This window comes from Callionymus lyra, chromosome 2 (genome assembly GCF_982586985.1).
Source record: "Callionymus lyra chromosome 2, fCalLyr1.hap1.1, whole genome shotgun sequence".
Taxonomy (NCBI): domain Eukaryota; kingdom Metazoa; phylum Chordata; class Actinopteri; order Syngnathiformes; family Callionymidae; genus Callionymus; species Callionymus lyra.
The window spans coordinates 16,890,412-16,904,607 of NC_141819.1; the positions used below are offsets into that span (position 1 = coordinate 16,890,412).

At 38.8% G+C, this 14,196-nt stretch overlaps 1 protein-coding gene across 1 annotated transcript; it reads right to left on the reverse strand.

Moving 5' to 3' along the window:
* Positions 1–449: 449 nt before the first annotated feature.
* lpla (lipoprotein lipase a) lies at positions 450–8,035 on the reverse strand. The gene is made up of 10 exons (XM_087783739.1): positions 7,796–8,035; positions 7,231–7,442; positions 6,286–6,465; positions 5,479–5,590; positions 4,840–5,082; positions 3,886–4,128; positions 2,565–2,685; positions 2,295–2,477; positions 2,073–2,174; positions 450–1,426 (listed from the first exon to the last, which is right to left on the reverse strand). Exons 1-10 carry the CDS (start codon positions 7,887–7,889, stop codon positions 1,375–1,377), a joined length of 1,542 nt encoding a protein of 513 aa, XP_087639865.1. The 5' UTR covers positions 7,890–8,035; the 3' UTR covers positions 450–1,374.
* Positions 8,036–14,196: the final 6,161 nt, after the last annotated feature.

The following is a 14,196-nucleotide window of genomic DNA, read 5'->3' on the forward strand; positions in this document are numbered from 1 at the left end:
TGTTTCAGTTGTCTGCTCTAAAACCATATTTTTTGTGATTTTGTGTTTTTTAATTTACCGTGCCTTTAAGTGAGGGTTTTACTGTAGTTTGTTTACATTAATTGTCAATATATTTGCAAATTTTATTTAAAAATAGTTTAATTACATAGCATTTGTGTTTTCATATCTTTTCATATTAAAACAAGTTATTTATTGTTATGTTGATGTTATTGTATATGTAAATCTTTGTATTATTTTCTTTGCATTATTTCCTTTGATCTATGTTCTTTATACTTGTCCTTTGTTCTTTTTATTTGCTCTTTGTTCTTGTTCTTATGAAACCACCATCTGCAGTGAACTGGAAACCTAATTTCCTGGAAGCAGATCCCCAGAGGGATTAATAAAGTCAATCTAATCTGATCTAATCTAATGTACATGAATTTCTTCCAAATGAAGCCATTCACACCAGGTTTTAACAACAAAAAAAGTTCCTTTTATTAAAAAAAACAAAACATTAAAGGCCTGCCAAAATATATTACAGCTTAATATACAAATATATAAATTTACAGTCAATAAATACACTCAGATGTATTCTTGATATAGTTGATGGCAAAGCTCTGGGCCAGTGCATCACAACGAACAGGGTTTCAATTACTGTAGTTTACATATTGATCTGGTCAAGAGAATCAATCGCACTCAAGCGTTCACGTGTTCATCAAGTGTTTAAAGGAGAATTTGAACATGTAAAAGAAAATGACTTTTACATTCCTGCCAGATTGTGACCGTTAATATATCATGGCTGAAGGCACGGGCGCCTTGTAAAGTGACATGTGACAAAATAACCACAATGGAAGATCAGATCTCATGACGCATAAAAAAAAAGTATATAGATAAGTATATATAATACTGATCCAAAGGTATTTACAAAGACCACAGTAGATAGTCATAACTCTTTGGTCCGTGTTGATTGTTGACTGTTAGTCGCTCCATCAAGATCAAAGGACATAATAAAATACATCTATTGTGCATTAGAAAGAAAAAAAAAAGAAATAACCATAACATGTGCCAAAAATCCTGCCTGTCACTCTGTCTACAAGATTCCAAAGATCACGCGAGCACTTTTCCGGTCACATATCCTCCCTCTTACCATGTGGACTACAAATGATTACAAAGAACAAGCTATAGAAGTGGACATCAAAGGACAACATCACCAAAATAGATCCAGCATCAGGGAGCAGGTGGCGCCAGCGTTCCGTCACTGGATTAGCAGGTGATCTTGTGTTGGCGTCAAAAAAGTTTTTCCAGACGCATGTTTGTCCATCTTTGGCTACTTGTTTGTGTGTGTGTGTGTGTTGTGTGTTGTGCTGGACATTGGAGGTGCATTGAAGTGCGACTTCAGACATCGTTCTTCCCGAACTGAGAGCCTTCTCTCTTGCGCTTGTTCCATCTGGGAGATGAGAAGAATAGATTAGTTTTGAACTGTCCGATAACACTGTGATGACTCATTTCATGGCTGTAATATTTAGTTTATTCCTTATCCTAAAACAACCTCAACTAAACTTTTGGCTCTGTAAAAAAAGTGTGTAGTATATGAATTCATTTATATATGTGATATGAAGCATTTGGTTTTTATTCAGATGAAAATATCAGCTTCAAATGTTACAGCTGGAAACATGTTTGAGTGAAAAGTTCGTATTTCGTTTACACACCGACTTTAAAAGTACTTGTTTATTTCAAAAGAGGTACTCGCTTTAATGTCAATGTGAGAAATCTGTCGCGCTACTGCCACTGCGTGTGTGTAGTTATCTTGATGTAACTTCAGTTCTATGAGTACCTGCTAATCCTCTACAGGGTTTGATGTTGTTTTTTCAGCTTAGAGTGAAGTAAACTAATAACAAAGCCACTTAGCGAACCGAGCACATGACATAGATCTCCACTAATTTAAGTTTTTATGTTGATAAAGTTTCAACAAACCCAGTTTTGGTGTTTGATTGTATTGTTTGTCGTTGATACATAAGATAAAAAAAATGAACATGATGCGTTAAACTCATTTTAAATCAAGTAACTGTCTCAGAAAAGTGACATCAACTTACTTTCTCTTCTGAGGACTGACTTCCTTTGACATGACGAACACAACATTTGCGCCTCCTCTGACCAGGTCAGCGAACTCTCCTTCCTGAGATTTGAAGATCACCCTGAAACCGTCAAGGATGGATCTTAGCTCAAAAAATCATCGACTTCAATGATTCATTTAAAAAGCATTTGATGTTGAAACTAAAGACTGCGTGTCCATGAGCCAACAACATATCTCTTACTTTGACTGAGTCTCGCCAGACTTGATGCGCAGTTTCCGGATGTAGAACTTGTTGTTCCCCCACCAGTCCGACCAGCTGAAGTAGCGGTCCTTCTCCCAGCTGAGCTCGACCCTCATCAGGTCTCCGATGTCCACGTCGGTGGTGAGGAGGAAGGACAGGGTGGAATTACCCGTCATCGTCGGCCTGCGGGGTGATGTGTGCATGGGGTCAGGGGTCGCGTCAATCAAACCTGCTATCCACATAGAGCCGGCGATAGTTGACGATACTTACAAGACAAAGGTGAGATCTTCCTTCACTGTGAGGGTTCCATGCAGAGAGATCTTCATGGGCTGCTCGGTGAAGACCAGCTCTTCTTGGCTGAACACATGCACCTTCACCTGGTAGTGGAAAACTGCAAGAGATAACACAAGATAATCGTCTCAGACTCTATGAAGACTCTATGAGCGTTGTGACGTTTGTCATGACAGCGTTTTATAATCCGACACAAGAAACCACAACTTGCGTTGTCGACGACACACACGTGGACTTGAGCCAAATTCTTAAATCATTTTTTCCACTGCTGGACCTTCGAGTGTCTTCTTACTCCCTCACCCCGACTCACACCGGCTTCTAAAATACCCATGACCTCCTTTTGCATGCCACACCCGTTGTTCTATACTTACGCTCACTCTTGTGTTTTAAATGTGTGCAGATTATCGCACCGTTAAAACTTAATATACCCTTTTATGAGAAGGTCCAGAGAATGTTGGGAAAACATTACCGACACGTAAATATTTAAGGATTGTTTTGACGTTCATTTGGAGATAAATGGAATTTAAACTAGTCTTACAAACTTGGCTAAACTAGTCGCGCCAGTTGCTAGTCTGTTCTTTTAGAAACACAACAAGCTAATGTACCGTTGGACTGCTATTGTGTTTGTGCATTGCATTAGCTTGTAAGCTAGCGTTAGCTTACATGCTAGCGGTAGCCTGCATGCTAGCATTAGCTTTTCTAATATTAAGTCAAAAAAACATGTTTTGATGTTCATTTGAGATAAATGGAATTTAAACTAGTCTTACAAACTAGGCTAAACTAATCGCACCAGTTGCTAGCCTGTTCTTTTAGCAACACAACAAGCTAATGTACCGTTGGACTGCTATTGCGGTCTAGAAAGGCGCTATATAAATAGAGATTATTATTATTATTATTATTATTATTGTGTTTGTGCATTGCATTAGCTTGTAAGCTAGCGTTAGCTTACATGCTAGCGGTAGCCTGCATGCTAGCATTAGCTTTTCTAATATTAAGTCAAAAAAACATGTTTTGATGTTCATTTGGAGATAAATGGAATTTAAACTAGTCTTACAAACTAGGCTAAACTAATCGCGCCAGTTGCTAGCCTGTTCTTTTAGCAACACAACAAGCTAATGTACCGTTGGACTGCTATTGTGTTTGTGCATGCATTAGCTTTTCTAATATTAAGTCAAACTGGAAGGTGATTTAAACAATATGTAGATTCATTTCTAATAACTTCAACACAAGAGGGATACCTCTGACAGGATTTTTTTTAAATAAAGGACTTAATATTGTCACTCTTGCACGTCGTACACACCTTTGTAGGGCATGATGTCGCGGGTCTTGAGGAACATGCTGGTGCTGCGCGCCGTGCGGACCTTGTTGATGTTGTAGCCGATCTTGTTGCAGCGGTTCTTGGTGCAGCTGAGACAGAGTCCCTTGTAGAAGGCCTCCTTGTTGCCGCAGCGGTACGACAGGCTCTGTTGCTGCGTGTTGAGCAGCGAGTCGATGTACAGGTGGATGGAGCGCTCGTGGGAGCATTTCACCAGCTGGTCCATGTCTGGAGAGGAAGAGGAACGAGTCTCAGAGTCTCTCACGATGAACTCTTAAAAAAAGTATTTGATGACAAGCATTCATGTAGTTTCACCAAAATGTATTTAAAATTGACAAAAAAAGGGGGTTTAAAACACTTTAAAACACATCAACGATGACAACGATCACTGATCTGATCCAGCCTTACACCCCAGCTCGGGCTCTGAGGTCTGTGGATCAGAACCTACTTATGGTTCCTGAACACGGTTCAGGACCAGAGGAGAGAAATCTTTTCAGGCTGTTGCTCCTAAGCTTTGGAACGATCTTCTCTCTCTTTGCGCTTGATGGAGTCTACTGACTCCTTTAAGAAACATCTTAAGACGTTTCTATTTGTTCAGGCTTTTCCTTGATTTTCTGGAACTCCTGTGTTGTTATCAGTTTTATCTTGACCTTTAAAGTATATACTTTATTGAATATTGTTTTGATTGTTTAAGCGCTTTGTGACCCTGGTCTGGAAAAGCGCTATATAAATATAAATTACTTACTTACATGACCTGAACTACACTACTGACTAAAATAATATCAAAAAGTTTGACTTTACATATTTTATTCTTTTAGACTCTTAATTTACTTTCTATTCCAACCGGGCAACTGAACGAAATGTTTTATTCTCCGCCCAAACCTCCCGGAATCCAAGTCTACATTTTGTTCAATTTCTACCTTTTAAGATGGAACTTACTCTGGAGCCCCTTGATGCCCTCCAGTGCGAGTCCCCTCAGGGTGTTCTGGATGTCGCAGCCCGGCTGAAAGGTGCCTCCGTTGGGGTAGATATCGATGTGTCCCACAGGCCTTTGGATGCCGATGCTGAAGTTGGGAGTCCCCCTGGTGTTGGTGTGCAGGACGTCCACGAACTGGGCGTCGTCCCTGGACAAGGTTTTCTGGTGCTCGGCGTTCTCGAAGCTGGGACCGGCCGGATCCATGCCTGCAGGGATATGATCCAACTATTAAACAAGTTTCTGACCCAGTTGGTATCACGTGAAGCTCGGCAGAACCACCGAGGCGGGGAACAAAGTGAAGCAGAAGCGTTCTTAGTGGGCCTCACATCACTATTCTTCTAAGCAGGTCAGGCCTTTTTCTAAATCTGGATCGACTTCAAATGGGGTTTTCGATATATATACACAGATGGGCAGAAAGTAGCCACAGGCGGGGAGGCAGGAATGTACAGTTATTGCAGACAGATGCGACGTCATGGTTCCGTGAGCAGATGAGGAGAACACAAAAGTAGGAAAAGATCTTGTTTTTTCCTTCACTCTGTTCTGACAAATTAACAACAGCCAAGTGGTAACAAGTGAAGCAGCTTTTATGATCTTGTTCTCACCACTGATCCTGCTGACTCGGTGTTGTGTGAGTGCGCCGGCAATCCCGGCCACGTGTGCCCCCAGACTGTAGCCCAGCAGATGAATCCTGTCCCAGCTCAAGTTCTGCTCCTCCTAGAGTAAGAAGACACATCAGTAGATACACACTAAACACCTCTTGAACTCGTGTTTTTTCTGAAGATCGGTAATGATCAACTCATGTGAAAACCCCAGGATGGTCGTTAAAACTCTTTATGGAGCGTTTCTAATAAGTACCAGCCGGAAAAAAAAACATCTGCTCAACACCATCGAGCTGTAAATTGTTACATCATCGACTGAGAATTCATCACAAGGTCAACAATACATCTATACAGCTGCCGCAACCACCCAGAAAACATGTGACACGTTAAGCTTTTTGCATTAAAAAAGAAAAGAAAAACTCAGCGGAAACGTGGAAGTGAAAATGAAGGTAATGACTCTTAGAATTGAATTAATTGATTTATTGATGGTTATTACTCAGGTAGGAAGTGCTACATGTAACTGGTAGAGACTGGTGGTTGTGTATAAGTTAGTGGTTTGGGTTGTCATTAAAAAAAAGGGCAAGAGTTGTATAATAATCACAAAGTAAATGGATTAATTCAGTCATTATTGTGGTTTCAGGATTGTTGTCGTTTATTTTTGGAGTGTGAAGATAACAACAGTAAGCAGTATGCCCCAGTGAATATTTGAACTTTGAAGCAAAATAAGAGCAGTCTTGTTAAAATGCTGCTACACACTGAACAGAACTAAGGCTACAGAACTAGATAAGGTTGTAGGTGTTAGAATCGTACCTGTATCCAGTTGAGGAACTTGGCAACGTCCCGGCCCACCACCTGAGTGGAGGCGGCGGAGGTCGGGTAGTGCTGACTGGCGCGCAGCAGCCAGTCCACCACGATCACGTTGGCTTTGGGTTCCCTCTGGTAGAGAGCAGACACCAACTTGGGCACCCAGCTCTCGAACATTCCTGTTACCTAAAGCACAGGAGTCAAAGGTCAGCTGCTACCGTGGCGTGATTTGATGGATCGCCGTGTCCTGCCCTTTGAGAGTCGCCAAGACGGTTCAAAATCCGGATTGACTCACACATGACCGGCTTTAAATCAAGTCATTGTGACCGAGTTTTTTTTATCTTCTTAAGAAACAAATGTTGAATTATTTGATATATATTGTTTAAATCTTTAATGCCAGTGAAGTATATCACACATTGACCCAAACTCCAAGTCTAGTCCCGAGGAATTCAAACTGAATTTTACCATTCAACTGTCACTTAAATACTAAGAAGGTGGAACGTGATTAGATTCTTATTTACTGACAACAAACATGCTTTGTCTTGTTCTTGTTAAAAAAAAAACGTGTTCTTCTGGAATATCCAAACGTTTTAAATGACAAAAACAAACCAGTTTAACCAGGCTTGAATGTCTGTAATTATTTTACCAAATGGTTATTTCATATTAACTGACTATTATTTGCCGGATCTGTTTGTAACAAAATGTATATTGTTTTTATTTATTTTAAGATGCAGCGAAGAAAACCCCTACATGCACATCTACGACATATGCAGGAGTATAGTTTAAAGTTATATTATGCAACCTTATATTAAGTAATGATTATCAACAAAACAACTATTATTCTATAGTTTTGCATTCTCTCCAAGGTGTATTAAAGGTAGAATATACTTTGGCCAAATTAAAAAAACAAAAAACTTTTTAAAGACAAGGGAGAACTTGAGCACAACCTACCGTCCATCCATGGATGATGACGAAGGTCTGGCTCTCCGGGTTGAACTCGCACCCCTTGATGGTGTCGGGGTGTCCGGGCACGATGTAACACATGTCATCGTCGGGGATCTCTGCGGTGCGCAGGGAGAACCTGCTCTGGATGTCAGTCAGGTTAGTCAGCCACTCGGAGGTGGTGGTGCTCAGAGGGAGAGTGCTGGTCTCTGTGGTGTTTGCTGTCACAGAGAAACAAAATAAGATTATTATTATTATTAAAACCCAACTGATCAGGGGTCAGTTTCAGTCAAACTGACGACTAGGGGACCAGATGCTGGACTGTGTCGCCCCCTTTTGTTTCAAACGCAATTTCTTTTCTTTCAAAGTTTTTTTATAGTATAAAAATGCAATTGTTTTGTGTTATAATAAACCTTCATAACGTGTTTTATTTGATCTTATGTGTAATTATATTTAATGTGAATTACTTTTAAACATTAAATTGTATTTTTTTTTTTTGTTTAATTGAATGGTTGATGCAGAAGTGTCTCCAGGTGAAACTCTCTCCATCAAACACCTGAACATGCAAACTCACCGAACACTGTGGAGTTGTGTTCCGGCTCAACCGTCGTCAAGGCTTGACCCAAAGTTATCCACACAGCCAGAAGAATTAAACTTTCTCTTCCCATATTTTTTTTTTTTCAAAAAGCGTTTCCAAGTGCGGCCTTTGTTATTTAAAAAAAAAACAATTGTATTCCTCCAGAAGTTTGTTTGTTTAATAAAAAATAAATAAATAAAAAGTTCCCCGCTCGACAGGTCAGCTGGTAACACGAGGTTCTTCTGTTCTTCTGTCACAGTTGCCGCGTCTGGTCATCTATATGTGCGGCTCATTTGCATACGCACTCCTGATTGGCTGGGGATTTGAGGGCGGGATCTAACCTGAACCGCATCCTTCGACCCCTGACGTCATTCTGGAGGATCAGGAGACCCAGCAGGACCAGTCAAGATCTGGTCTCAGATCAGACAGCAGCACATTATATTGACTTAGAACTGTTGTAAAAAAAAAAAAAGTAGTTCCACTTAAAAGTCATTCACCTTGTTGCAAGTGTTTGTTTTTTATTAATAAATGTGCATCAAGATCCAAAACAAATTCAACTTTTCGTAAAAGTCTATTTGTAAAAGCCAGTGTTACAGGAAATGGGGAGTCTAAACAAAGAGTGATTGCATCTCAGCGCTTAAAATACACAAATCATCCTCATGAAGCCCTCAGTTTTCCTCGGAAAACACACATTTGACTTACCGTCAGTTCAACCTTTTTTTCTTTTTTTTTAACCGTAGATTGTTGCAGACACATTTTTTTTGATTCTCCACTTGCTATGATTCAGTCGCACACAAATCATGGTCATGATATTGTTAAACATTTAACTTTGAGTGCAGTTTAAACCAGTATTTAGTGTAAGTATAAGTACAAATAAAATGACTTAAGGCGTTTGATTTGGCTTCAAAGCCTTGAGCTATTTATTTATTTTGACTTATTAACTGTCTGTGTGACGTTTTTTAAGCAACATTACAATAAAATACGTGTTATTATAGACCATGGGTGGGCAACTAAAATTCTTCAAGGGCCACGTTAAATTCTGTGAATGTTGTTAGGGGCCGTCTAGCAAAAAGAAAGACGAGAAAATCCCTAAGAAAAAAGGACATTCGTCATTAGGCTGTTTTATTCTTGTACATATGATTTTTTTTTTTTAAACATTTCTTCAACTTACTTGGGGTTAATATATACTCAAAAAATTACACACAAAAAGGAGGGAAAATGTAAATTAATAATAAATACAAAATACATTTTTTAATCCATTACAACCATTTATACATGATCGTACCTTGACATTTAAATCTCAAAGTCTTAAATCTCATGTGTGTGACGTAGATGTTCCACAAGCTCTTCCTTCACTGGAGGAAAGGTGAACAACTCACGTTGTTTTCCACACATCGTCGTCCCTCAACAGAAACAAGATGCCAGGACAAAACAGATTTATGATGCCAGTCTACGGGGGACTCCTTGAAGCTACTGTTAAATCCAGGACAAACGTTTTGATGATGGTGTTCCAGCACCTGTGAGGAGGCGTCTCGCTCTGACACCGCTGACGTATATCCAGTGCCGTCTCGTGACCGGTTCCATACCGACCCGGTGTCGAGTGACACGGAGGTGAGAGGTCAGATGTGGAGGGTGCGAGAGGTCGTTTCCACTCGACGGTAAGTGGACCGGATCTAAACAGAAAGTGGCTCTACTTTGAGTATCTCACGGACGACTCCTTATATTAAGGTGTTTATTTGTAATGTGATACCGTTTCATTTTAATGTGTGACAATGAGAGACGACTTCACTTTCTATCATGAATGTACTTATAAATCATCCTCTAGATGTTCTGCTGCAGCTAAAGTTAGAAGGCGCTCCTGTGATCTGCGCCTCCAAACCCAGTTATTACAGGAGAACACACCCGCCCTCCAGCCTGTGATCACATCTTCACTCTCTGCTGCACAGAAACTGCAGACGCTGGTCTCACTGAAACACGGAGTGACATCCCAGAATGTTGATGGAAATATACTTCCAGTCTGGATATATAACGCCAGAGTTCTCAGTGGAAAGATAAGAGAAGGAAGAGAATGTTCTTTCAAGGAAGAAGGATCAGGAGCTGGACTTAGCTTGACTCACCTGTAAATCAAAGTAAGACTGAGGTGGACATGAAGACGGTCTTTAAAAAGAACACATGAAACATGTCATCTGTTAAGCATAAGAATGCGGCTCGTGAGCGCCCTCTGTGGGATTCGGTTTTCGGTTTTCCGAACATTTTCCTAGTTTAAAAACTATGGGCTCAGAATAGTATCAGAATAGTACCGGCTAAGATTGACATTGAAATAAAAGTATTAGCTGGAAAAAAAGAACATTTCTTTTTAAGAAAATATTGGTTTAAACATATTGTTTGTAACCTTTTCGTACCAATTTAAGGAAACTAAAGGAAATAATGAAAATGAAAAGTTTAAGAAATAAATGTATTTTATGTTTTATGTCTATTGGCTGCTACAAGTCTTTTCCCTTTAATATATATAAAAAATATGCTATCATTTTGTATAAATCATGGGCAGCTTTTCCACAATAATTCCCAAATTCTGTAAAACATTGCATTTAATATAGGAGTAGAATTTGGTGTTTTTTTGCTCACAGATTCTCACAATATGAGAATTCCAACAGCTTTAAAGTCGTGGTTCTGCCTTCAAGCTATTCAATTAGATCCAGAGCAACATGAGGCTATCAAGGCCGCTCAGGTACATGTTCCATCCAGTCACAAACTGCTGACGCACCGACGTGTTCCTGCACATATTTACCACTAAAGCTGTGGAAATGAAGACTACTGAAAAGAAAGAATTCCCTCCATTATTCATCTGGCTCTTCTTTCATCTGCAAACCTGCGGGCGCAACATTTGTTTCGCATTTGTCTTCAGAGGCTTCTGACGGTGCAGCTCCATCTTCCTCCAGCTGTTTCCTGATCCTCCAGACCGAGCTCCAAACATTTAAGACGTGTTATAAACACCAAGTTGCTCCTCAGAGTTTTTTGAAGGTTCAGGTTCGCTCGTGCAGCAAAGGGAACCAGAAGAACAAACACAAACAATCTTGACAATCCTTCATCCATCCCTCCTCCCTGATGACTCGCCGGGAGGAGAATTCTGGGAAAAGCGGAAAGGAAGGATTTGGTTTCATGGAGCGATGGAGAGTAAATACTCTGAGCTTGCATCTCTGAGGAGGTCCACATGTTTCCTCTGGTTTCTCCTCATCTACAGTGTTTTACTCTCACTCCAGTCTTTCACCTTCAGAACCATGTAGAGTGATGAGTCAGCAGTTTCTACTTTTCCCTGTTTTAATTCAACTCCTCAAGTTCTTCTGACCTCTAAACTCTGTGTCCTTCAGTTCTTCAACAGGACCCAATTTGAGTTTCATGTTACTGGCTATTTTAAGACACTCTCATTATGTAAGACAAGTATACATATTACACTTATTATCACCATATATATTATCTTTTAAATAATACCAGAAATAATTTGCTGTAGCAACCACCCCATAACACATAAGGTACATGTGGAAGTAAATCAGTGCCATTTCAAATGGTGAAACTATTAATATTTTTAATTAAAATGTTGTTGTTTAATGCATTGAATAAGTTTTTTAAATAATTTAATTCAAAATGTTCTATATTGAGGGGTTGAATTGGTTTTGTACCGATCATGATTATTAAATAAAATGTAGTGTTTTCTATTTTTATTTTATTCATTATTCATTATTTATTTCATGGTTATGTCACTTTTCTTTTCTTTTTTTGTCCTGTTGTAATTTGTTGTATTTTCTATATTTGAGTATTTTAATATATGCATTTCATTTGTATTATTTCAACACAACAACACCACAAAACAAAAATCCTGTGTTGTGTTTACAATACTGGCAATACAAGTTTTCTGAATAATTCAATTTAAAAATGTTTTTTAAAATGACAAAAAGTTTTACACATTTAGATTGATATTCTAATTCCAATAATATAAAACAACATTTTAATTTGCTGCCTTTTAAATTAAATATAAATGTTGGCATAAAGGGTCACCAGACAATACCAAAAGAGTATCGAGCTACTTGATCAAACTCTAGGCCAATCATGTGTCGTTCAGATGATCATGTGACGTTCAGATGATCACATGACGATATACAGTCGCACACATATAATACAATAAAAATTACCATGTTTTGAACTTATTCCAATAATTATTAGAATTATAATCTAAAAGTAATAATAATTCAATATCTAAATAAAACAATTTCAATTTAAAAGAAAACATTTGAAATGTTAAATTCAACCATTCAATAATATTATGACACTTATATACTTCCATAGATACACTTCATGTAAAGGTTTTTATTTTAAGTTTCTATGAAATCAATTGTATATTATATATTATTTGTTATTATAAGTGTTGGGCTGATATGAGCTGAACAAGCAGTAAACAACTGCAGTACAAATATAGTTGATAATCCAGGGCAAATAAAATGTTCAACAAACTGCAGATGCTCAGATCACATCATGTTCTCGTCTATCAGCCTCGTCGTGTCACTGGACAGACACAACAGACTCAACCCCGTTATCTTCAGGTCAGAAGATCCAAACCTTTATTAGCCACGACAAGATGCTTAATTATTGCCAGCATCAGCATTCCTGACGCAGAGAAAGGGAGGCGTGGACGCTCAGCAGTGCGTGAATGAAGGAGAAGAAAGCTGCTTCGGTGCTTAACGAGTGTGTAAAGACACGGGGGGTGAAAGAGTGATGGAGGAGCTGAAAAGGAAGCTGGTTGTGCGTGTGCGCAATATTTTACGGCTCTATTCAAGAGTGACACTGAGAGCAGTTTCATGAGGAGACGAGTGTGTAGAGCTGACTCAGCGTTTCAAAACAGTTTAAAACTGACTGTGGAGATAAAACTTTAGAGTTTCTTCTTAATTATTATTACTAGTTTAATTCTGGATATAAGTTAAAATTCATTGTTTTAAGACTAACCCTTGTGGTGATTGTTCCTCAGAATTTATATTTATTTATTCATCGTTAAAATTAATTTGGGCACATCTATTGTATGCTTAATGTTAAATAAAAAGTACACAAAATATACAATAGAATAATAATAATCATTTTTACGCTTACTCAGTTTTCTTTTTAAAATAAATATATTTTTTTTCCCTGTTCTACCTTACAATGTATCATGTTCCGAGCAAGAACAACAACTTTTCTCCAACAAGACTAAAACCAAAGAAGGTGATCACCCAATACACATAAGTATGGCCCTAAAAATTCAACTTAAGTGTTGATTTAAGTGTGTCTTAAATAGACGTTGGACTCTATTGTATCATCAGTGTCTGTTTGTACAAAACTCTCTTTACATTGAAATATTGACTTTAGAAAATGTGCTTAAGCCCCGCCCACTGAAAAATGATTTGTTTTTAAACCACACCCACTCTGCTGTGATTGATCAAACATCAAGGTTTGTCACTGCATGTCATCAATCCTAGAAGTCTCCACCTCCAAAGGGCTCATTGTATAAACAAAGCGGGTCTTAATTATAGCTAATTATAGGCGGAGTGAAGCCATTATTACGTCATAATGGACTCTTGTAACCTCTCGTTCGCCCAGATTTAAGACGGGGAAAAACTTTATAAAGTAATAAGTTCAAAACAGGGTCATGAGAAACATTAGAAACATGTGAGTGAGTCAGGAGAGTTTTCACATTAGTTGCACTTGAATGTGATGCCAAAACACTGAGGTCACTCTCTTTTGCATGTTTACACCACGTCAAGTGACTTCATTACGCATCTTAATTCTCCAAATTTGATCCATGTTAGTCTCAATCAGAGTGAGTGATGTCATCATAGGCGTGAGTGAAACGAGTGCTGGGTGTGTGTTTGTGATGTCATGAGAACGTCCGCCATATATCGTGGCATCAAAACTTACTGGGCGTTTGTCTTCATCAAAAACACTCTCAGTTGTAGAGTCTAATCTGCACAGCTGTCCTGTACAAGTGAGCTTATGGAAGGGTTTCTAATCACGGTGAGAAGACTGAGAGAAGAGAACGTGTCGTCTCTGCTGCTGATAACAAAAGAACTCACCAGACCTGCAAAAAAGTAACTATTCCCACAAACACAGAAGAAGCCCAGAGAGAACATTTTTTAATGTAAAACATTCTTGCAAATTCAGATCTTTTTTTCCTCTGTGTTCAACCTACCCCATACAGCGACACGTCTTGACTATGTCATGAAACAATGACTTCAGATAAACTGAAACTGATGTTCACCAGTTCAAGTTCCCTCACTACTGGACGTTTTTGTCATGGGTTCTGCTGTAAATGCACAAATCCAGACTTGTGTTTCAACGGCACGCTGATAACACACGTATAATCAAACATATGTATT

Bases quoted from the DNA above. Each gene is read 5' to 3' on its own strand.
- lpla (XM_087783739.1), bottom strand. From the start codon at position 7,889: ATGGGAAGAGAAAGTTTAATTCTTCTGGCTGTGTGGATAACTTTGGGT. The intron at 7,443-7,795 runs GTGAGTTTGCAT...TCTCTGTGACAG, and splicing joins ACACAACTCCACAGTGTTCG to CAAACACCACAGAGACCAGC. The intron at 4,129-4,839 runs GTAAGTTCCATC...CTTCCTCTCCAG, and splicing joins GGGCATCAAGGGGCTCCAGA to ACATGGACCAGCTGGTGAAA.